This window comes from Manis pentadactyla, chromosome 1, assembly GCF_030020395.1.
Source record: "Manis pentadactyla isolate mManPen7 chromosome 1, mManPen7.hap1, whole genome shotgun sequence".
NCBI classification, from domain to species: Eukaryota; Metazoa; Chordata; class Mammalia; order Pholidota; family Manidae; genus Manis; species Manis pentadactyla.
In genome coordinates this window covers 70321278-70346443 of record NC_080019.1, presented here as the reverse complement: position 1 = coordinate 70346443, position 25166 = coordinate 70321278, and the positions used below count along the sequence as shown (strand labels likewise).

At 34.8% G+C, this 25166-nt stretch overlaps 1 protein-coding gene across 3 annotated transcripts in view; it reads left to right on the top strand.

The window, feature by feature from the left end:
* Window positions 1–21926, top strand: part of U2SURP (U2 snRNP associated SURP domain containing) — a 66057-nt gene extending 44131 nt beyond the window's left edge. For all 3 annotated transcript variants that reach the window (XM_036877306.2, XM_036877305.2, XM_036877307.2), the window contains 9 exons: window positions 464–586; window positions 1668–1824; window positions 2585–2680; window positions 3367–3433; window positions 7710–7869; window positions 14231–14341; window positions 16585–16703; window positions 17884–18060; window positions 19199–21926. In XM_036877306.2, the coding sequence (XP_036733201.2) occupies window positions 464–586; window positions 1668–1824; window positions 2585–2680; window positions 3367–3433; window positions 7710–7869; window positions 14231–14341; window positions 16585–16703; window positions 17884–18060; window positions 19199–19337 (1149 nt within the window). In that variant the 3' untranslated portion in view covers window positions 19338–21926. The remainder of the gene's footprint in view (window positions 1–463; window positions 587–1667; window positions 1825–2584; window positions 2681–3366; window positions 3434–7709; window positions 7870–14230; window positions 14342–16584; window positions 16704–17883; window positions 18061–19198) is intronic.
* Window positions 21927–25166: the final 3240 nt, after the last annotated feature.

Sequence of the window (25166 nt, the reverse complement as noted above, 5' to 3'; positions counted from 1 at the left end):
CCAGTTAAGTCAAAAATTTTTTACCTAATTTTTATTGTCAGTCAGATCATCTGTAAGGTTAGGGACAGGACAGAGAAAAGTGTTAGCCAGAATCAGGAAGTACTTCATCAGACCATAAAGGAACTTGGGTCAAAACTTCATGACCTTCATATTCAGCCTTCATAAATTTCTAAGCTAGTGTTTGCCAGAATGTGGCCTTTGTACTGCCTGTGGTATGGGACATTAGGTGATCAAGAGCAAATAGTTACTGTTTCTTTTTCAGTATATATATTTTTAATTTTTTCCTTTCAATTAGAAGGTGACACTGATTTTTTAATGTATTGTAATAATAGTTATTATCTTTAAGTTTTAAAAAAGAATGTCAGTTTAAGGAAAATGAAATCATGATGGTCATTCTCATGGAATGAAGTTTGAGACATATTGCCAAAAATAGTAATGCATTGTTTTTTTCCTCTCTATTTAGCAACGGGTAATGACCTGCTTTAGAGCATGGGAAGATTGGGCAATTTATCCAGAACCATTTTTGATCAAATTACAAAATATTTTCTTAGGCCTTGTAAATATTATTGAAGAAAAGGAAACAGAGGTAGGTGTTCAGTGTATTTGTCTGATTATTTTAAAATTTATTTCTGGAGATGCTGTGAAAGTGTGATATGTTATTGATGGGAATAACATTTCTTTGGGAAAAATACCTGATGTTTACTACCCCTAAGTCTTGGGTTTTTGTTGCTGAAATTGCTGGAGCCCAGGATTTGAAATTATGTCTAACAGGAATTCTCTGTGGTGTGTTCTTATGTGAAAATTGGTGACTGGTTTTTTATTTGATGATCTGAAAAGATGTATAATATGTTGGAGAAAAAAAATCAAATAATAGAGCAATATATATAGCATGATTTCATTTTGTTAAAGATAATTATATAAATAAATATGTACACAGAAGGATGCACCGCAATGGTAGTAAATTCCATTCATCACTGTCCTGTTGCTTTTTATCTTCCTAATAGTCCTTAAATCCCCCTTTATTTCTACCATCTTAGTCCAGCTCTCCTCTTCACTTTCACTCCTACAAGATCCTCCTAATAGCATCCCCTGCTGCAACCACATTGTCCTTGTTTCGGTTTTCCGAATGTCCAGTGTTTCCTCCTAACATAGATCTTTGTACTTGTTCCCTCTTTTTTAAATGTCTCCTCTTTACCCAAGATAGTTTAAGCATAAGTCCAGACCTCTTTAGGTGAAATCTGCTTATTATATCCTTTAATAATAATATGATAGACCTCTTTGTTATCACAGTCATCATAGTTGCAGTTATATGTATAGTTCTGATTATCTAATTTCCTGGCTCCTTTCTTCCCACCTCACTCTCACAAAAGAAAAATTCCAAGCTCAATGACAGGATGGGCAAGCGACCAAGCTCATTTGTACTAGTTATTGTATCTCCTATGCCTCACAGGTACCTGGCATCAGTAAACACTGAGTAAATATTTGATAAATTAAGAATGAACGGCTGCTTCTTTGTCAGACTGGATGATAAAATATATTCTTAATATGTCCTTACATTGTACGAAGGAATGTGGGGGTATCCACGTGGTTGGTTTGTTCTGGATTCCAAATTAACCTTGTAGCAGTATGACTTTGAGAATGTCCCAGTAGAATGTGTGTTTTCGTAGGATGTACCAGAAGACCTTGATGGTGCCCCCATTGAGGAAGAGCTTGATGGTGCACCTCTAGAAGATGTGGATGGAATTCCTATTGATGCTACTCCTATTGATGATCTTGATGGAGTTCCTATAAAGAGTCTTGATGATGATCTTGATGGAGTGCCTTGTGAGTACAAATTTCAAACTGATTAAACCTAGTTAGTAAATTTGATTACAAAACTCTCTATGAAATTTCCACACATGCTGATATGGAAAAAGGTTGTAATTTTTGATTCAGGTGTTCAGTCAGTAGGTATTTTCTGTCACTTATTTCTGACTTTCAAAGTTCAGATCCCAGTGATGCATTTGTGCCAAGAAAAAGGTTTTCTTTCTGGTCACATTTCATTTTGGGGATAGTCAGCTTCTTGTATGATCAAGTTTCTCTTTTTTTGTCTGGTCAGGAGACTGTAGGCAAAATCTTGTGAATTGTATTTATAACCCTAGGTGCCTAGTTTTATCAGTTCCATTTTTATTATTAGTTTTCCTAAGTTACAGCTTAGTTTTTCCTAGCTGCCTAAAATAATTTTTGGAAATAGGAAGTGTACACCATCTGCAGTACATTTGATATATGTTAAACAATTCAACAATATAAAAGTTCTGTAATTTAAACAGTAATGAGATAAAGGTATTAAAGATTTTTCTAGTGCTTCAACTTCTCCATTTTCTTGACATAATAACTTTCTGAGTTGCTACATATACTATTAAAATTTGGACCTCAGGTGCAGAGACCTGGATTAGGCGTAATCCTCTACTTGACACTAGTATTATTAGTCCATATGTGGCCTTATTTTGTCTTAACTGCTTAACGATGTAGTGAATGCCTATGAACTCTTTGATTTAGGTCATCCTCTAGTAGTTAGGGTTAATGGTTCATCTTTCCTCAACAGTGGATGCAAGTGAAGACTCAAAGAAGAATGAGCCTATATTTAAAGTTGCCCCATCAAAGTGGGAAGCTGTGGATGAATCTGAATTGGAAGCACAGGGTGAGTACAAGTACAATAAATATTAGGCTTTAAAAAGTTAACTAATTAAATTTAATCATTGGAGTGTATGCATGCTTTTATATTTTATAATATGTTTCTGTCTTAAGACCTAGTGTTATCATGTTTTATGTCTAGTGGCTGCATTTTCATTGTGGTGGTTGCTATTAGAATTTTCTTACATCCTTCAGTTTGGATGCTTTGTGAGGAATGAGAGAAATCACTTAAAACCTTTCAGGGTAAGGCATTTCAATAGAAAATGTAGACCGGAAGCTGTACCTATTTAGAAATCTACTGAGAAATTAGTTTCAGAGAAACCCAGCTTTGACCCTCCTGTAATGCTTGACTTATTAGAAGCAGTTTAGACCTTCCTTTCCTATTTTACTTGGACATGTATCCTAGTGTTTATAATCTGTAATTGTTAATATTTGTAGATTGTAATGAAATGAATCTTACCATCTATAACCAAACTAAGGACGATTATTTGTCACTTCATGAATTTGAATAAAATTAGAGTGTAGATGTGAGGAAAGAAATAAATTTAGCACAGAAATGGCTATTCAAAGAATAGGTAAAGTAGATAACTTCTGTAATAGGAACTTTTAATTCGAAAGCTGGGCTTCTACTCTGCTACTGCAAAAAGCTGATTTACCTTATGGAATTATGTCCTTTTTTCCCCTTCCATTCAGCTGTAACAACTTCTAAATGGGAGTTATTTGATCAGCATGAAGAATCAGAAGAAGAAGAAAATCAAAAGTAAGAATCTAAGTTTCAAGTATACTCAAGTTTCTTATTGCATATATACTGCCTTTTTCATAAAGTGGTGTGCTTGAAATAATAACAGGAAAACTTCACTCTTAAAAGAACTTGTTAAGAGGATTATTTTTTAGTTCACCATTGTTTTTCCAGTGAACAAGGAGCTTTTGGTTTCTGGTCTTGATCCATCTGGTTTCACTTCACTTTTGAGTTTATTTCTACACTAATTTATATATTCTCACTTTGTAGTTACTGAATAGTCAACTGCATTTATTCAAATCTTTGTCATCAAATATTGTTTTGGCTCCACAAAAAGTGATTTTTAAAATGTGAATGGGAAGGTTATGTTCCCTTTCTTTTGGATTGTGTGTTGTTAAGAAAAATATTGCGTTAGTTATTCAAATGTAAACTCAGAAGAAATAAGAATAAATAAATAAAAACCCCTTGCCTTTAATAATATGGAAAAATCATAATTTTGAATTTTGCTCTTTGGTAATCATCCCAAAATTGTTTTTGCATTTAACACTGAATGTGATTATAGGCATTCTTACCCCCAAATTCTCCAGCAAGTTTATATTGATAGTTTTTGGTAGAACTGCACACCTTTTAAAAATTAATTGCAAAGGAACTTAATTTTTTTTATTAAAGCATCATTGATACACAATCCTCTGATGGTTTCAAATATACAACACAGTGGTTCCAACATTCACCCATATTATCAAGTCCTCAGCCCCTTCATTGCATTCACTGTGAACATAGGAAGATGTTACAGAGTCATTAATGGTATTCTCTGTGCTGTTCTACCATCCCTGTGACCTGGCTATACTATGATTGTGAATTAGGAATTTAATTTTTTAAAATAGGACCAGAGATGGCAGCAAGAACACAAAGCAGAGGTTTTTATTATTGAAAAAAGGTCTTCATTCATTAATTGTTCTCAGATGTAAGAGTGTGAACAGAGGGGAAAAGTACCTTTGTGTCCCAGCACACCTTAGCATTTGTATAGATTCAATAATTGGGTATTAGTAGCATTTAGATTGCTAAGGAAATGTGATAGATCAGCACTTGTGGAAACCACAGTGTGATAAGATGAGAGAAACTTGGCAACAGTGATGTCTTTCCAGAAACATTTGTTTGATCAGAACAAGTTAGCAATGAATATGACAAAATTTTTACAAAATGTACATGTGGTTTGCTTATGGAAATACCTATCTGAGGCTTTGTACTGAAATTCAGTTTGCTTTAAAACTTTCTTTAACCTTTTTTATGTCTAAATTCCATCATTAGTAATGTCTCTCACCATTAGAATCACTGCTTTAAAGTGAGGATGCACACTCATAATTTAGGGGAATGGAAAGGTAGAGAAGCCATTGCAAAACTCAAATACTGTGCAACAGTTTTGTTTCTAGAAGGTTTTAAAAAAAATAAATTTCATATTTATGTTAATGTTTGTAATGTGAATACACTTTAGTGTTGGTACAATAATTATTCATATAGTAAAGCATAGATCACTGGAAATGTGTTAGGTTAGGTGTTTTTATTGTAGGTTGTGGTGAGAAGCTGAATATTTGATCCTGTTACTTTTTTCATTTGTTGCTTACTCAGCTTTGGTCCTCTCTTCATCTGGAACTTTTCAGTGGCCTAATTGCAATTCAGTGATATTCTCAGCTGTGCTTCAAAGTTAAAAGGAATGATAGAGTTAATATATTCCTTTTTGGTTTCCTTTCCTTTTCTTTTGTTTTCTTTTGAGTTTGTGTTGATCATTATTGTTGTTTTAATTAAAAAGAAAATTGAAGTATAGTTGATATACCTATAATTTACTTCTTAAATTTTTTTCTTAGCTCTAAATAAATTGTGATTACATAAAAATAACTTAATGAAAGTACAAATCAAGTTAAAAATACTTTTTCCCCACAAAACTTTCTGTTCCTTGAAATTTTCTTATGCCTCGCTACTGCTGTCTAGGCTGAATTCAAAATGCCTTTTTACTGAGGAGCAGCTTTTTGAGACTAGTAATTATTGTATTAGTGATAGAAATGTGGTTTAAAAGTTCATAACATTACTAATGCTTTGTAGAAAAGTTCCAAATATTAATTTCATGTCATTTGTAGTGTATTCTGTATAGGTCTAGTCTTAAAAGTTTCAATTTCCTTTAAAAGAACTAAATGAAATAGATGATACCTGAACTTAGAGCTGATAACTAAGAGTTAAAGTCAAAACCAATTAGAACAAACTGCTCAGGACTTGCAAAAATTAAAATAGCAGCTGCAAAATATGTATACGTCTTAAATTGTCAAAATGTAGTATAGCACATTTTAACAGTCTTAACATGGTTAATGTTTAGCGTCTAGCTGTCCAGATTCTTTCTCTGTATATATAAGAACATATCTATTTGAAAAATATTGTACATATGTCCTCTGACTCATGTTGTTCACTCAGGTGTCATGGGAGTTATTTCCTATAAATCCATATATTTTCTGCTCCGTGTTCATCTGTAGTTGAAAGCAAGCATTCAGATCAGTGTACAATGATGCTTACCAAGGAATATTGAAATTACAAAAAAAATTTTTTTATAATTGTACCTAACAGGCTGGATTGGTTAAGTAATTTTCATTGCAGATACTGCAATTTACTGTGTTGTATTTTTGATTGACCCTTTCCAGAATAATCCTTCAGTGAACATCTGTATTTACACACACACACACACACACACACACACACACACAGTTTAACCATTAAAAAGCATTTCAAGCACTTGTAAAAGTTTTGTGTACCATAAAAGAAGAAATTCTTGTGTTTTAAAAAATTAACTAAAGCCTGCATTTAGGAAGTTTCTGACAAATTTAATTTGAGAAACATTAAGTAAAAGGTTTATTTCCAAAAAGAGTCTATTGTCTTTTTTTTAAAGGTTGGATTTTACTTTTCTCTTCATTACCTAAGTATTATATTGAGTCGTATGTACCTTTGTATAATACTAATGATTTGCAGGGCTCAGAGAGTGTTTGTAAAGCATTTTAGTAATGTCCTGAAAAAGACCTTTGGATGAGAAATTTAAAAGCTATTTGCATAGTCTTCTCTTAGTACCTTGTTATTTCTGATTCTCAATTGCCAGTACTTTATCTGCCTTCCTTAAATTTCTCTCATTCTGTGTGTGTCTTATTTAAGTCAGATTTAAAATTTTTTAAATTTTTATTTGGAAAGGATTTGGTTTTAACATAATTATGAGTAGTTTTAAATATGTACTACAAGGACTCATCCTACTTATGACGGTAGAATGTATTTAGTACCCAAATAGCAACACATAAGGGCTTATCATGTTCAAATATTAAAGAGAATATATTTTCTAGTATGTCATTAATCAGTGTTGTTTATAAGGAATTTTGTTTGTTGAACATTCTGAGTTCATTTTACATGGATAACATGCTTTACCCAGAACTTAACATCACAGAGCTTAGTCTCAGAAGGTATAACTATTTTTTTTAAGCCCCTTCATTTGTTCTTCAATATATTGTTAATCTTATCCTAGCATTGGTGACCAGCTTTACACACACAGTTGCCTGCCAATCTGTTTTTCACTGCATTGATTCTGGAAGGACAGGAAAATTTTCCTTCTTTGTATCATTACCCATGATAGTCAGTTTTTCATTTACTTCTTATCTGACATGGTACGGATAAGTAGAGCTTCCAGTATGAACTATGGACGTGAGTACTAATGTGTGCTAATAAGTGAAATTTATATGTTGCTTTATTCCCAGGTTTATGTGTTAGTAAGTCAATCTTTATGTGCTGCACTGATTGTTTCATAGTAGGTCTGTATGACACAATTTAAAAATTGTGTCATAAAAACTCATGTTTTTTCTAGTTCATAGGCTCTGTTGAAGGACAGACAGGTAAATATTTGGTTTGTTTAGCATTAAGCTTCATGGAATCACTATGAACTGTGAAGTATGTAGAAACCACTGATTGATCATTCATCTAACTGCTGTGAGGAAAGTTTGTTGCAGAATTAAGGGCACACAGATAACATTAACATGAACAGAATTTTGTAAAGTATGGTTATGTTGAAACTCAAAATTTTTGTGTGTAGAAAACATAAGAGTTTTATAATTGTCCATATTATTTGAACAAATACTTTGTGAAAGATGTTTCAGTGATGAATTATCCTCCTAAGTTTTGTTAAAACACTATCTAAAGGCAGTGAAAGTGAAAAGGCCAGATTATAAGATAACATTTTTTTGCTGCTTTGACATACAATGTATTCTGCTTATTTCCAAAGTCAAGAAGAAGAAAGTGAAGATGAAGAAGATACTCAGAGTTCCAAATCTGAAGAACACCATTTGTACTCTAATCCAATTAAAGAAGAAATGACTGAGTCCAAGTTCTCGAAGTACTCTGAAATGAGTGAGGAAAAGCGAGCTAAACTTCGTGAAATTGAGGTCAGTATGCCGTGAAGTTTGAACTCTGCTCTACTGGTCTCCTTTCACTTTTTCCAGCAAACTAGGCCCCCTCTTGGCATCATACCTTGGTCCATACTCTTCCTTGTCTGCCTGGAAACTTTTCATACCAGCTGACTTCCTTTAGGCCTCTTAGTTCATGCATCTCTTCTCTTCCATTGTCATTGTCTTACTTGCTGGATTTGCTTGCTTCTCCCTGTATATATGTTTTGATTTTACATGTATTGTGTGTATATCATGTTTGTTTCCCTGGCTTGCTTGTTTGTTATTAATGTCGGTATTGCCCACTGGGCTGGAGTTTCCATGAGGGGAAAGGGCCATGTCTGTGGTCTTTTCATCATTGTATCTCCAGTGCCTGGCACAGAGGTTATCCTCTGAAGATACTGATTTGAATGAGTAGATTATACCTGGTATTATGAAATCCTGTTACATTTTGAATGTACATAATATGTAACAAGGAAAAATGAGATATATTCTGGCATGTTCAAATAATCAGTATATTTTATTACAGTAGGCTCATTTTAGGTGTCTGTACTCTTTAGTGACAGGGAGAGAGCAGACATTAATTGAGGCTTACCAAACACTTAGGAGAGAGTCCATACTATATTTAGCAGACTTTTCCCTCCCTTTTTCCCCTCATTTTCTAATGCCTCTTTTTCTTACTAAAGGAATTCAGAAATGTCAGAGAGGGAGGGATTTTATAATCGGAACCTTTCTTGTTCCTTGCTCCAAGGTGATGAAACATTCCCAGTAAATGTTAGCAGTGGAGTAGCACTAAGTGGGGGTGAGTGAATTTTAATACTTTGTCCATTCATTTAACAGTATATCTAATGCCTACAGTGTGTTAGCACTCTTCTTACTGACTTATGATATCTACATTAGTTACGTTATTTCCACTTTTCCAGCTACTAGCTGTCGGGCTGGTGCAAGTTTTTGCCCACCTCTTTCTCAGATGTCAACAAGCCAAAAAGTTAACAGGGAAAGTATTTTATTTTAACCTAGCACAGAATCAGTCTGGTGTCAATCAGTAGGGAGGAGAAATTTTCAGAGTTAATAAGTTGATTGATTTTTCCTGAGATGTATCCATACACATTCTTTATAAAATTTTCAGAGGAGGAAGATACTGTGTATCAGTGAATGCTTATACCTGTGGATCTTTTTCGAGCTGCACATGTACCTTGTTAATCATCAGAACTCTTCTCAACCTTACTGAACTCTGCCTTACTGGCCTGATGGAACTATTGGAGTAGAAACAAAGACTGAATTCAATAAAAATATAGTTTCTTGATAACTGAAGTTACCACCTTATAAATGCCAAAACATACTGATCATTCCTAAATCTACCTCCTTAATGATTTACAGAGAAGAAAATGGCTCGTTTTTATGAACATGATTATTTCCCCACCGTATGTGTATGTACATATGTGGTAGACTGCACACACATGCATACACCTTAATACACACATTCCCATACTTTCTGTGCACTTTGATAATCTGTCCATTCCCTTCTTTGTTAGACACAGATGTACATTGTTTTGTGGCTCTTTGCAGGTATTTGTTAATAAATTGAAGGTTTGTGGCAACCCTGTGCCGAGCAAGTATGTTGGTGCTTATGCTCACTTCATGTCTCTGTGTCACATTTTTGCAGTTGTTACTTCAAAATTTTTTATTGTTATATTTATTCTGGTGATCTGTGATCAGAGATCTTTGATGTTACTACTCTAATTATTTTGGGGCACCACAAATAGCTCCAAGATAAGATTAAACAGTCTTTAAATGTTGTGTGTACTCTGACTGCTCTGCTGACAGGCCAGTCCCTCATGTGTCCCTCTCCTGGGACCTCTCTATTCCCTGAGACAAAATACCGAGATTGTAAATAACCTTACAGTGGCCTCGAAGTGTTCAAGTGGTAGGAAGAAGTCACATTTCTCTCACTTTAAATCAAAAGCTAGAAATGATTAAGCTTAGTGAGGAAGGCATGTCAAAAGCAGAGATAGGCTGAAAGCTAGGCCTCCTGCACCACTTAACCAAGTTGTGAGTGCCAAGGAAAAGTTTATGAAGGAAATTAAAAGTGCTACTCCAGTGAAGACATGGATGAGAAAGGGCAACAGCCTTACTGCTGATACAGAGAAAGTTTGGGTGGTCTGCATAGAAAATAAAACTAGCCACAGCTTTCCCTTAAGCTGAAGCCTAATGCAGAGCAAGGCCCTATAACTCTTTTCCATTCTGTGAAGGCTGCGAGGGCTGAGGAAGCTCCAGAAGAAAAGTTTGAAGCTAGCAGAGGTTGGTTGTACAAGTTGGTTCATGAGGTTTCAGGAAAGAAGCTATTTCTATAATAGTACAAGGTGAAGCAACAAGGGGTGTTGTAGAAGCTGCAGCAAGTTATAAAGAATGTGTGGCTAAGATAATTAACGAAGATGGCTACACTCAACAACAGATTTTTCAATGTAGGTGAAACAACCTTCTGTTGTAAGAAGATGCCATCTAGGACTTCCATAGTTAGGAGAAGTCATTGCCTGGCTTCACAGCTTCAAAGGATAGACTCATTCTTGTTAGGGGCTAATGCACTGGTGACTTTAAGTTGAAGCCAGCGCTCATGCTTCATTCTGAAAATCCTAGAATGCTTAAGAATCGTGCTGTATCTCTGCCTGTGCTCTATAAATGGAACAACAAAGCCTGGATGATAGCACATCTGTGTACAGTATGGTTTGCTGAATATTCTAAGCCCACTGTTGACTATTGCTCACAAAAAGATTCTTTTCAAAATATTGCTACTCTGGTCACCCAAGAGCTCTGATGGGAATGTACCATGAAATGAATGTTGTTTTCTTTGAGCCTGCCAAAAGCATCCCATTCTGTAGCCAATGGATCATTTTGACTTTCAAGTCTTATTATTTAAAAAATACTTTGTAAGCTGTAGCTGCCATAGATTGTGATTTCTCTGATGGATCTGGGCAAAGTAAACTGAAAATATATTGGAAAGGATTCACTGTTCTAGATGCTATTAACATTTGTGATTCATGTGAAGAGGTCAAAATAACAACATTCACAGGAATTCTGTAGAAGTTGATTCCAGCCCTCATGGCTGATTTTGAGGGTTCAAGACTTAAGTGGAGGAAGTACCAAGAATGTGGAGGAAATAACAAAGAGAACCTAGTATAGGATGTGGAGCCTAAAAATGCAGCGGAGTTGCTACAATATCATGATAGAACTTGAACAATATGATAAAACTTGAATGGATGAGGAGTTGCTTCTTATAGATGAGCAAAGAAAGTGGTTTCTTGGGATGGATTTAGTGAAGATGCTGTGAAGATGGTTGAATGATAAAGGATTTAGAATATGATAGAAACTTTGATAAAGCTGCAGCGGGGTTTGAGAGGATTGTCTACAAGCTTGAAAGAAGTTCTGCTGAGGGTAAAGAGCTTATGGAACAGCATCATGCTATGAGAAATTGTGAAAAGAGGAGTCAATTGATGTGGCCAATTTCATTGTTGTCTTTATTTTAAGAAATTGCCACAGTCACTTACTCCAGGCTTCAGCAACCATCACTGTGGTCAGTCAGCAGCCATCAGCACAAAAGCAAGACCTTCCCCCAGCAAGCAAAAAGATGATTGTTCACTGAAAGCACAGATGACTGTTAGCATTTTTTAGCAATAAAGTATTCTTAACTAATGTAAGTGTATTGTTTTTTTAGATATAATGTTAATTGCACACTTACTAGATTACAGTATAGTGTACATATAACTTTTATATGCACTGGGAAGCCAAAACATTGATTTGACCTTACTGTGAAATTCCCTTTATTGTGGTGGGCACTAGACCCACCGTATCTGTGAGGTATCCCTGTACTCAGCGATCGCTTCTCCTGTTCCCATAGTGCTTACCTCTCACAGCTTACTTACCTTTTTGTGATTTGGACTGCAAGCCAAATCCTAATTTTAAGATTTAGTTGTTGACTTTATGTTAGAATTATCTGATTCTTCTCCCTTATTTACTCTGAGATTTAGTCACTTGGAGTCAAGGTCTACAACTTGGCAAATTTGGACTAGAAATCAGAGCTCATGAGTTTTATTCCTGTGCTCTTTTTTTTCTTTTCCTAAATTCAAATGTCAGTTTCTTGATTTGAAATCCAGTGAGTACCCTTTTATTGGAGAACCCTTAAAAAAGAATAAATTTATAATTAGTTTCATTATATTTTATACTACATACGTGTGTGTGTATGTGTGTATATATGTATGTGTATAATTGTATGTGTATATGTATAGTCATGTAGGCTGTGGTGTTGCTCTTCCCTAAATATGCCATAGTAAAAGATGTCTATAGCTGAACATTTTTTAGCATGGGATTAATAAAAACCAAAGGATTTATGTTATAAAATATTGACATTCTCTGCAAAGCAATTTGAAAACACGTGACAGTGTTTAATTGTATTAAAGCATGGACTGGAAACAGGTTCTCAGTCTTTCATATACTGCTTAGAGCAGTGCCTAGGCTGGAGTTGTCTTTTACTATTCTACTGTAAGTCCCAGTTCTGCCAGCAAGGGTTGGAGGCGTGGAACACTAGGTGGGGAGCCAGGTGAAGGGTTTTCTGTTTTTGTTGGAGAAGAAGGATCCCTTTTCTGCCCTGATTCCTGAAGAAAGAGTGAGTGGTTGAGCAAGTAGTTGTCTGAGGGCAACAAGGAGAGGGATGGCTAACAAGCCATTGCATGGACTGCTCTTTTTTGAGTTGGGACCTTTTGTCACCTGTGTTCTGGGTGCCTTGGACTTGTGCTTGTGCCTGAGTTAGAGCACCTAAGCAGGAACTATAGGGATTTTACATATATATATATATGTGTGTGTATATATATATATATATATATATATATCATACCATATGTATTTTTAAAGGTTTTCTAAGAATGCCTTTCTTTCCCCAAAGTAACATTCAGGCCTGCTGTTTGACTCTTGGGTGCTTATCTCTTAAAACAATTGACCAAAAGTACATTCGATAGAGAAGAGTCACTTTGGTGGCTTCACACAGTGATGAACTTAGACATTTACATTTTCCCCCTTCCTTCTCTCTTACCCTTACATCTTAACTATCTTTTAAGATGTAATCATAATTAAAACAAGAAAAAAATGCAAAAAACTTCTTTTAAAGAATTTTGAAAGAAGAGGAGGAGAGAACCTCAAAGGTTTGATTGTAAATGGTCCTGATTATAGAAGTGGATGTAGGTAGAAAAAGGGTAAACATCAGAGAACTTACTAGAAATGTTCATGAAGTCAGAAAGAGTGAAAATACCACTTGAAATGGAAAAAACGTTTTGTAGCTTGTCTCCATTTCATTGTCCTCATTTGTAGCGAGAGGAGGAAAAAAGCCTGAAACAAGTGAGGTCTTGTTTTTTAAAAATACATAAAATATTATAGTAGCATTTAGTCCATTTAAGGGACCTACCAGTTCTGAATAAAACAGGGTAAGATGTTTGCATGTTTAGTAATTCTGTTGGACAAGCATTTCCTCCACCTGTCTTCAATTGAAACAGTATTGGGCAGGTTTGAAACTGCAGCCTGGTGGTACCATCCAGGATCCATGTGCTTTTCATCCTTGCCTCCGACATCTCTTAAGCCCTCATGCTTTTCACCTTATTTGTCCTCCCGTAGTTCAATAAGGAGGTTTGTATTTTATGTATATATAATATACATAATCAGCCATTAATCTCTTGAAAACTATAGATGGTCTGCATTCTTTCCCAAACAATGCTGTTTTATCAGTATATACTCTTACTGTCTTAAAAAGTACATTCCAAATATGATTTATTCTTTTCTTCATGTCTTGCTGTCCAGTGACCGTGCTGTACTGTAACTAGAATGAACCCTTCACACTGCAGCTCTGTGCTTGCTCCCACATGAACTGTAACCAGATGTCACTTTTTTTTTTATGTTCATCTTTTTGTGTTCTGACTGTCATATCTTGCTGGAAGTATGCTTTTCTTTAGCAATCTTGCCTTTCTATTTGGGGAACCAGATACCAAATTCATTGTCATTGTGTTAAGTCATTTCTTAAGGGCATGAACCACACACAGTTCATGGTTTTCAAGTCATCTCATCTGGCTGTGTAGAGAGCATGTGGGCTCATGCCTGCTTACTTAATTCTGCATAATTGGGCTTGTTTGACGAGTTGCCTTCATTCTGATAAGGGAGTTTATGTTATTTTGACTTGAGTGTGAATCAGTTACTACTTTGCTATTTTAATGTTTCTTCTTTTTTATACTTGTTTCAAAGAAAAGAATTCTTAAAGAGCAAAGCAGTGCTTGAGAAGCTATAGTGATGAAAAGATTTATTTTAAAAATCTTTTACTTCACAGCTCAAAGTCATGAAGTTTCAGGATGAATTGGAATCTGGGAAAAGACCTAAAAAGCCAGGCCAGAGCTTTCAGGAGCAAATAGAACACTACAGAGATAAACTTCTTCAACGAGTAAGGAATAAGTATAATTCACTAATATGCATTTTCTAAAAATATTTGTTTGACTACCTATAATACTGGTATATTGATACACTTAAGGAGAAGTAATTGTGTCCTTTGATGTATAAATCCTGATAATTAGGAACATTTGAAATTTGATGTTACACAATTGTTTCAACTTGGAAAAGGCTCTTATGGTAAAAGCATACGATTTTATTCTGGATACTACCTGAGGACTAGAAAATCCTGCTAAGAGCATGCTTTCAAAACTAGTAGGAGACCCTATAGGGAGTCGTATTTGTGACAGTGACACACCAACAACCCTGAGAAGTAGCACTGAGACAGAGTTTGGGAAGTTCATCGAGGACTCCTTTCCCATTAGTTTGAGGGAGGGACAGCATGTGGTAGAATATACCTCATCAGTGAATTCTGAGCTTTTTGAGGGACCTCATATATTGTATATTTAAAAAAATGTAGGGCAGAGAAATTTTAGAGCAAGGAGGCCCACATGATAATTGTTGAAAATACTCAGGAGTTTTATTGGGACTGCTATTAATATTTACCTATAATCTTGACTTTACAAAAATTATATAGAAAAAATTAAGAAAAAGCTGGCAGGGAGCTTACATTCACTGTGAAGTTATTAATGGTGTAGAATTGCTGGTAGGGCAACAGTGTGATAACACAACTCTGGGGTTGTGCACACCTGTGCAGTTTGGGTGCCACTCTCCACTGTGCACTCCTAGGCAAGTTACTGGGGACCTGCTTTTCTCTCTGAAACTGTGTTGTAAGTCCCAATTCTGTAGGATTGTGAGTTAGATAATAGTTACTGTACTCTTTATTTTTGAATTAAACTGTTTAAAATATTTTAAGTGTAGTTTGATTCCTGGAGAATTATCAATCAGGATAATATATCCTACAGATCAACAGAAGAAATCAGTCTTCTCAGTACCACTTTTAAAATTTGTGCTCTGTATGTTGTATTTGGAAAGGAGATAGATGAGGTTTTTAAAAAGATGCCATGTATATGTACCCAACAAGTCTCTTTGCAGCTGGTGGCAGGTGTTTAATCTGTATGAAAGACTACACCTTGAGCTGCTCGCTGGTCCTGATGGTACTAATAATGCATGTGTTATCATTTTAGTCTCCTTGCACTCCATGATTGTAATTGGAAAGAAGGATGTTTTTTGAAGGTGTATACCAGGAATCAGCAGATTGTGGCCATCACCTCATTTTTGTCAGTAAATTTATTGGAACACAGCCATGACCCTTCACTTACGTATTACCTATGGTAGCTTTTGGATTACAGTGGCAGAATTGAATACTTGTGACAGAGACTGTGTGTGGGCCATAAAGCAGAAAATATTTACAGTCTGGCTCTTTACAGAAAACGTTTGCCAAAATCATATATAGGCTTTTTATCTTCTGTCAGATAGTTTTCTTGATGACTGTCAATGATAGAGAAATTAAATTCCTGTTGGTGAGATACAGTTGACTTTGTGCATTCATTTCCTGAAGCCATTCCTTAAATATTATTAACAAAAATCACAATTTCAAGTGAGAAGTGGAAATTGTAGTAGCTTGGGATAAGAATTGTTATTTTTCTGTTTTATATAATTGTATGTCTCATAGTCAGTTCGTATTTTTATAAATTAGGATTTAAAATTTCCTATACAATTGGTAGTTGTTTCTCACTAATAATTTCTGATAGATGATTATTGAGACTAGCTATTTCTCTTTTGCAGCCTGTTACTTTGCTAAGAGCTCGCTTTTGATTAAATCCATTTGCTGCACAGTTAGAATCACTACTGACTGTTTTATATAAGGTAGTAGTTACAAGCCCTGATTTTAAAGTTAGGGCTCAAATGCTTAACTATCTTGTGTGACCATGAACATTAGTACTTGACCTTTCTGAGTCTCATTTTTCATTTCAAGAATGAGGGTGATAGTACTATTCCTAAGGGTAATTTGAAGGAGTACATGAAATGGTGTATGGAAAGTTGTTTAGTAATTGCTTGGCTTATGCTGAGCTCTCAGTAAATGCTTAGCTACTATTGCTGGTATCACTACTATTAGTATAAGTAGAAGACATGATTTTTTCTGGAAGAGTAGGTGTTTTTTAAAAAGTGGTATTATACATTTAATAGTGATTTTAAAAATAGTTAACTGGAAGAGATAATATTGTTACATGAATGAGATTGACCCAGATTGGTATTTCTTAACGACTAAATATTCTTTCTTGAAAAAAAAAAAAGGAGAAAGAGAAAGAATTAGAAAGAGAAAGAGAAAGAGATAAGAAGGATAAAGAAAAATTGGAATCTCGATCCAAAGACAAGAAGGAAAAAGATGAATGTACCCCGACGAGGAAAGAAAGGTAAAACATTTCTCATTTAATGCCTATTCTAGTTTCAAAATTTAGAATGTTTCATTTTGTAATATTTTCATCTCTGATGCCAGCAAACTGGAAAAGTATTTTTTCATGATAAACATGTTTGTCTACTGCCTGCAGGAGGCAAAATTAGTTGGGAAATGGGGCTGTTAGTTGGCACTTGGCTTACTTAACTGTGACATCATCCCTTAACATGGTTCATGTGGTACCTTAGCCTTAGTTTAGTGCAAGAATGAAGTTACCATATTAGGTATCAAAAGTGTTAAATAACTAACAGCTCACTAAATCTTCCTTGTTGCCTGCAATGTAAGCGTTTCTTCTGTGTTGAGGCTGCTACCTATAAACGAGTCTCCCAGTCCTGTCTTGAAAGGATATTGTGTACAGAGGCCTAGCGACTTGCTCCTAACTTTAAGTCTTCATTCTCATCAAAATTCATTTCTCTCTTAGTCTTTATTTCTTCTTTTCACACTTCCTAAATCTCTGACTTAGTAGAGAAAATTGCTTCAGTTAACAGAACTGAGGTTTTCCTAATAAAAACTAAGCGAATGCAAAGAAATATTCTGGCTTAGTCAATATAAAGGTAGTTACAGATAGCATAGTTATATTAATCCGTTAAATAATAAATCTATCACTTTATTGTCTTTTACTACTTTTTTGATATAATTTCAGATTCGTAGAGAAGTTGCAAGAGAAGAATAGTATAAAGAATTCCCAAATGTCCTTCACCCACATTCCCCAAATGTTTATATATATTTTTGCTATTTTCTTACCCTTCCCAACCATTTAAGAGAAGTTTGCCAACATAATGCATTATTTTCTTGCATAACCACAGTAAAAGTTTCAAGAGGAGGAAATGAACATTAAAACATTTACAATCTAGTCGGATGCCTTGAGGAAATTTTGTCCTGTCCTAGTTATCTCTCTTATAACAAAAGAAAATCCGATTTCGTTGAACTCAGTTTTTGTCTTGATCAACTTATCTTTAAGATCTATTTGTTCTTGGCATAAAGGGCTTTGGATGTTGTTGGAAAATAACATTAATTAAAGGTTAGTGAAACTAACGTTAGTGTAAACTAATAGGAATTAATAACTAATTTAGTAGAAGGAAAACGAATACCTGATCCTTTGCTCACTTGTGGAATGTTTTGGGGGCTTTGTTCCATAGGAAAAGGCGACACAGTACATCCCCAAGCCCGTCTCGCAGTAGCAGTGGTAGACGAGTGAAATCCCCATCACCAAAATCGGAGCGGTCAGAGCGTTCAGAAAGATCTCATAAAGAGAGCTCACGGTCCAGGTCATCTCACAAAGATTCTCCTAGAGATGTTAGCAAAAAGGCCAAAAGGTAAATGCAAGTCCTTTTTTGTAATATTTCAAATGCCAGTCTCCTTGTCATTCTACCAGCTTTTGGAAATAATTTGGTTGGTAGCCATTTTTTAGAGGATTTTAGAAAAACTAAGAGTTACTTCATTTTACATTATTCCCTCCCACCTCCCCATCCAAGTCTCCTTATGACTAAAGCACGAGAAGACTCCCAACAAGTAAAGGCCAGCCAAGAATTTTAAACATATCATACTCACTGTTTCCTACGGAATTAGGGGCAGCTGCTTTACTCTTCATTGTGTTCTTGTTTCTATAGAATATTCTTCGATTTTTGTCAAGGCTGAAAGAAAAATACATTACCCCCACGCCCAGCAATGTTATTAGAAGGTTCTTGGCTAGAGACTTGTGGAAATATATACCATAAATACCATTTCTTCAGTGTGGAATTTAGTGTGTGACGTACTTTCTTCTGGTTCCAGAAAAGTGGTTCTGAAACGTTTTATTCATCTGGTGTTGCATAAAGGAATTTTCCTGAGAGCTTAAACTGCTTTATATCCTAAAACTTAATTAGTGTAACCATTTTTAGTAAAATCTTTATAAAATGGGAAACTTTTTCCTTCTCTAAATGGTACTTGTACGTCTACATGTGTATATGTGTTGGTGATCTTCCTAAACAGCACTTACAAAGTCACACCGTCCTAAATGATTTCCCTGAATGTTGTTGCTGTGGATGGTGCTTCTCTCCCTCAAAAAGATAGGCTGTCAACCTGCTGTGTTTTTTAGGTTTTATGAATTATCTTATTTTGAGCTTTATCTGGTAGATTTAGAGGTTCAGACTTCGTGGTATATCAGTATCGTGGGGAGCTTGCTAAAAATGCAAATCCCCAGTCCCTTCCTCTTGAGAGTGTGATTCAGTAGAGTAGTGGTAAGGTTCCAGATCTATCTTAAGCAAGTAAGTACACTGTTGATGATCACTTATAGAATGCATAGGAAGTACAAAATCCGTGTGTGTGTACAGTTGGCAAAGTATAGGTTTGGGAAGTTTTCATTTTTTATTTCAGTTTCTTTCATTGTGCTTTGTTAAAGATCACTTTAGATAATTTGAAGATAGGTTTGATTACATGAGTATTTTGATAAATCCTTTTTGTTTGTTTTCTTAGATCACCATCTGGCTCAAGGACACCTAAGAGATCTAGGCGATCACGGTCTAGATCCCCTAAAAAATCAGGGAAGAAATCCAGATCCCAGTCCCGATCTCCACACAGGTCTCATAAAAAGTCAAAGAAAAACAAACACTGATGTAAATTTTTAAGATGCTGTCACGTATTGGAAATGCAATTTTGTTTTGTGCCTGAATGGTCTGTTAAAAAAAAAAAAAAAACTAATGAAAGAGCATTCCTGGGGTTTTTGTTTGTTTGTTTGTGAATGCATGTGTAAACTCATGAGTAACTGCATCTGTAGACCTGTCATTGTTTTATATTGTAAAAATTACTTCTGTTGTGGCTGTTTCTCAAGATGAAATTTTTATTGTGCTAATGAGTTTTGTTAGAAATGTGTATAATGGATCTGCTGGCAGTAGTGGTATTTTGTTTTAGGATGTTGTGACTTAGCAAAAATAATACAGATGTCTTTCCCCTTTTTGTAGCTTTGACAGTTTGAATTAGATTTCAAATAAAATCTGAACAGAAAACTATAATGTTGTTTTTTTGCCCTATTGGTGACATCAAGTCCCTTAAAGTCCTACTAAGTGAGTTTAGCTCTTTGTGTTTCTTAGACCCAATGCACTTTACAAGCTTTGTTGTTTGAATAGCTAAAGTTTTATATTTACTAAGATGTCTATCAAAATTAAGGGACCTGAGACTCCTATTTGGTAGGTTTGCCAACCAATTTCTTTGATAAGGTTCTCTTGGATAGTACTAGTAGTACCCAGAGATCAAAAGACCATGTAAATGTGGCATGGTCTTTTGTTAATGGGATGCCTGGCTAAAGTATTTTTTTCTGTTTTCAAAGAAGCAATATAATTTCAATACACTCAGCCTATGTCCTGAGCAACTACTTGTTTTTAGGGAGAAATTGCATCTCCATCTTTTGATTTCATCTTCAATCACAAAAGGTGTTTATTTATAAAAGAACTTTTCTAGCAAGAGTTGGCTATAGAATTTTCGTATGACATTTATAGCCCTATAGCCCTCTGTAGGCAATTTTTCTAATACTGGTATCAGTCTATTTCTACAAGGTTCTGTTTAAAGCACCTTTGTGGGGGCTTTTTGTTTTTTTTTTAAACTTACATTTGGCTTTACATAAAATTTAAAGTAGTTTTCAGGCAATTTAACATGCAATAGTTTGTAAATTCAAAGTGCAAAAAGTTGATTTAAACAATTTTGCAGAGGTGGAATTGTTATATAATGGGAATAATACTGCTACAGTATGAGGAAGAAATAAGCCTTGTGTAATATGGATCATAATAGTGCTATAAATATAATGTAATAAAGGGTTATGTAGACGTGAACTGACACTACTACTATTTGTGAATCTTGCTTTTCAGTTTTTCATTTAGGCACTTTATATAGTCGTTTGATGAGTGTGTTTCCCCCTTAATAGAGTAGAAAACTATTCTAATAATGGATTATTTTGACTTAGCTTGCTTTTTAAAAATATCTTTTCAGTTTGTTTTACTTAATCTTGCCTAGTCACAACAGAATAAGCTGTACCCATGACTTGGGACGTAGGTGAAGAATGCTATTTACAAACTGGACAAACCTCCAATAGCTTTAGAAATGAGCCAGTCAGATTATTTTATGTAGTAGTTCTTATCACCATGCATTACTCGTTTACTCTTTTGTTTGTCCATATTGTTAGGAAATGTTAATTCCTAAATGTTGCTGAGAGTAATTAAACTTGAACATTTGGTGCTGGTTTTTAAAAATTACAAATACAGCCATTTTTAAAGTAATATTCTTCTCTCCTGTTCATTGCCTGGGAGAATAAAATTTGTATAATTGCATTTCTTTGCAAAGACAACAATGTTGAGTTGCTAGTGATTCGGTCATTCCATCATTTGTTGGTATCCAGTGTAGGCTTAGAAATAATTGGCCAGGTAATGGTTTTGCCAGTCAAGTTGTAAGGAATATTTATTTCTCTCTTAAAAATGTATCGTGACGAAGCAGGAGTGAGCAGAAATTTTTAGGTCTGTTTTGGATGTTTATTTGCAGAATTTTTCCGATGGCAGTTTTTAATCAGGATCCAGATGCAACAAACATTGTTTAAGTGAGTAAGACTGGCTTACTTCTGTGTGGGTGAGCGGGGATTGTTTGGTTTGATTGGGTATCTGTTCTGTGAAGTTTGTTTTTGTGTGTATTAGATTGTACTGGATTTTTTTTCCCCGGAATTGCAAATGGTATCGTTAGGTTGTTTCCAGTTTTACTTAACAAGAAAATATTAGCCTGTTTTACTCTTCATGGATTCTGTGAAAGTTGAACCAAATCAAAAATTGGTGAATTGTAAGGGGGGAGATATTTTACCATATTAAAAAAATATATTTAGTATTATTCATCTGTTTCCTATCTAAATAACACTTTTAATTAGATAGTAAAATTTTTACAGGTTGACTGAAATGTTTGTAGGCATGGCCTTCTAGTTACAGGAAAAACCCTGTTCAGCTCTGTAATCGAAAGTTATCCTCTATCATAGTTACATGTAGAGGAAGTCCTTTGTTGTCTGCTCTTCTTATGCAGGGTGTGGCTTAAACTCTACTCTCTAACCTCACATTTGTACACAGGGATTCATAACCAGGTTAATACCATTTAACCTCCCTCTCTTCTACAGGTGAGAGAAAGTAAATAAATGGTGGTCTATTTCTTACCAGAGAGATACCTATGATTGAAAAGGGTCATGTTTGTGAATCTTTCGTTTGACATTGTAGTTTCTTATTACTGTTAGTAGCTCACATTTAGAAATGTGAGCATTTCTAAACTATAACGCTCTCAGAATTTAGAGATTAAACAACTAAAACAACAAAAAGCCCTGACCTGAAAGAATGCTTTTATGTAGCTCAGAATGTTTTTTGCGTTTCTGCTGAAGTTGCAGAAATTATACATACACTGACCTAATTTTTCTTTATTGCAGACTATCCCTGTGGGCTTGCCCTGGGACTTTTATCCCAATTAAAGAATCTTGGAGGAAATACTTGCTTACATGACTTCAATATTTTTTCCCCCAAACTTTAATATTCGTAAGCACTTGAAAATATTTTTAAGAAATTCCAGTCATGATCTAATTTACGTTTCTTAGAAATATTTTCTACACATTTGCCTCTGGTGGTGTAAATTATAAAATATTACACAGTCATGGTAACAGTTTATGATTATTAAAAATGAGAGCAAATAATCTCTGTATTGCCAAAGTGACTTAACCTATTCTGATTACCACAACAGTGTAATCTGTAAAACATTTCTTTAGCAGAGAAAGTTCTTAAAAATAAATAGTACTGCTTTCTAAGACTGTACATTTAAGAAATGAGAGCTTTTCTCTTTATTTTCTTCTTCTATTACATTTTAATGGAAAAATTAACAGAAAATTCAGTGCATATAGTAATGAAATCAAGTAAGTTAAAAGACGTGACTGTAAAAACTCACAAAGTGCTTGGTTTCTTCACGTGCATGTTTTAGAATAGATTTAAGGGGGTATTTAATTAATTTCCTCCTGGCCTTTTTCTTTATTTTTGTTACCACCTTCCTAGGACTTAGATAATAATACACAAATACAAATCCCAGAGGAAGTGTTGTTATGACAGAGTGTAAGGTGGGAATGTGCAGAAGGTGGGAAGTACCACCTCATGGAGCTTCAGTGTAAATGGATTGTGTGTGTAATTGGTTATTTATGTAGTTTTGTAGATCCGTAGAAAATTGCCCTCAGTCGTTTTCACATGTAATTGTGCTCAAAGTATTTGTGTTTTATCCTTTTACTCAGCAGGCGCTTGTACATCATATCCCTGGTGATTTGAAATATCAGGAAAGACAGTTTTTCAGAAGTGAGAATGATATAGTTGAAATCTGCTCACCTGAAATACTCTATAGCAAGTCAGTTTCTTTTGGGTGAGCTGATTCCTTATTTTAGTTCCTCTTGATGTAAAGATTACGTTTATTGTGGAGCTGCTTTCCAGATTGTCACTATAGTTTTTCTACATAAAGATTATATAGTTGCAAACAAAGGTTGTGGAATTTCCCTTTTATTGTTGTTTTCTGACTTGTAATTATTTTAATAAAAATATATTGTTTTCAAAGCAAACTTTAGACAGTTCATGTAATTACCTCCATATAGCTTTTCTAATGCAAGCCCAGTAACCATACCTAGTTGGTAGCAGCTTTCTCCCGCATGAAAAGTAATGTTACATTTATCAGTTGTAGCTAAAGTGTTAACAAATTGTCTTGATTACTGTGGCTTTGTAGTAGAGCTTGAAGTTGGGGAGCATAATCCTCCCAGCTTTATTCTTCCTTCTCAGGATTGCTTTGGCTATTTGGGGTCTTTTGTGGTTCCATATAAATTTTATAACTATTTTCTCTAGTTTGTTGAAGAAGGCTGTTGGTATTTTGATAGGGATTGCATTGAGTCTGTAGATTGCTTTAGGCAGGATAGCCATTTTGACAATATTAATTCTTCCTATCCATGGGCACGGGATGTGTTTCCATTTATTGGTATCTTCTTTAATTTCTCTCAAGAGTGTCTTGTAGTTTTCAGAGTATAGGTCTTTCACTTCATTGGTTAGGTTTATTCCTAGGTATTTTCTTTTTGATGCAACTGTGAATGGAATTGTTTTCCTGATTTCTCTTTCTGCTAGTTCATTGTTACTATATAGAAATTCCACAGATTTCTGCATATTGATTTTGAATCCTGCAACTTTGCTGAATTCAGATATTAGATCTAGTAGTTTTGGAGTGGATTCTTTAGGGTTTTTTATGTACACTATCATGTCATCTGCAAACAAGGACATTTTAACTTCTTCCTTGCCAGTGTGGATGCCTTTTATTTCTTGGTGTTGTCTGATTGATGTGGCTAGGAGCTCCAGTACTATGTTGAATAGAAGTGGGGAGAGTTGGCATCCTTGTCGTGTTCCAGATTTTAAAGGAAAAGCTTTCAGCTTCTCTCTGTTGAGTATAATGTTGGCTGTGGGTTTGCCATATATGGCCTTTATTATGTTGAGGTACATGCCCTCTATACCCATTTTGTTGAGAGTTTTTGTCATGAATGGATGTTGAATTTTGTCAAGTGCTTTTTCAGCATCTATGAAGATGATCATGTGGTTTTTGTCCTTCTTTTTGTTGATGTGGATGATGATGATGGATTTTCAAATGTTGTACCATCCTTGCATCCCTAGAATAAATCCTACTTGATCATGATGGATGATTTTTTTAATGTATTTTTGAATTCTGTTTGCTAATATTTTGTTGAGTATTTTTGCATCTATGTTCATCAGGGATATTGGTCTGTAATTTTCTTTTTTATTATACTGTCTCTGCCTGGTTTTGGTATTGGAGTGATGCTGGCCTCATAGAGTGAGTTTGGAAGTATTCCCTCTTCTTCTACTCTATGGAAAACTTTAAGGAAGATGGGTATTAGGTCTTCACTAAATATTTGATAAAATTTAGCGGTAAAGCAATCTGGTCCAGGTGTTCTTAGGAAAGGGCTTTTGTTCTTAGGTAGATTTTTTTATTACTAATTCAATTTTGTTGCTGGTAATTGGTCTGTTCATATTTTCTGTTTCTTGCTGAGTCAGCCTTGGAAGGTTGTATTTTTCTAGAAAGTTGTCCATTTCTTCTAGGTTACCCAGTTAGCATATAATTTTTCATAGTATTCTCTAATAATTCTTTGTATTTCTATGGTATCGGTCGTGATTTTTTCCTTTCTCATTTCTGATTCTGTTAATGTGCATAGACTCCCTTTTTTTCTTGATAAGTCTGGCTAAGGGTTTATCTATTTTGTTTATTTTCTCAAACAGCTCTTGCTTTCATTGATTCTTTCTATTGTTTTATTCTTCTCGATTTTATTTATTTATACTCTAATCTTTATTATGTCCCTCCTTCTACTGACTTGGGGCCTCATTTGTTCTTCTTTGTCTAGTTTTGTTAATTG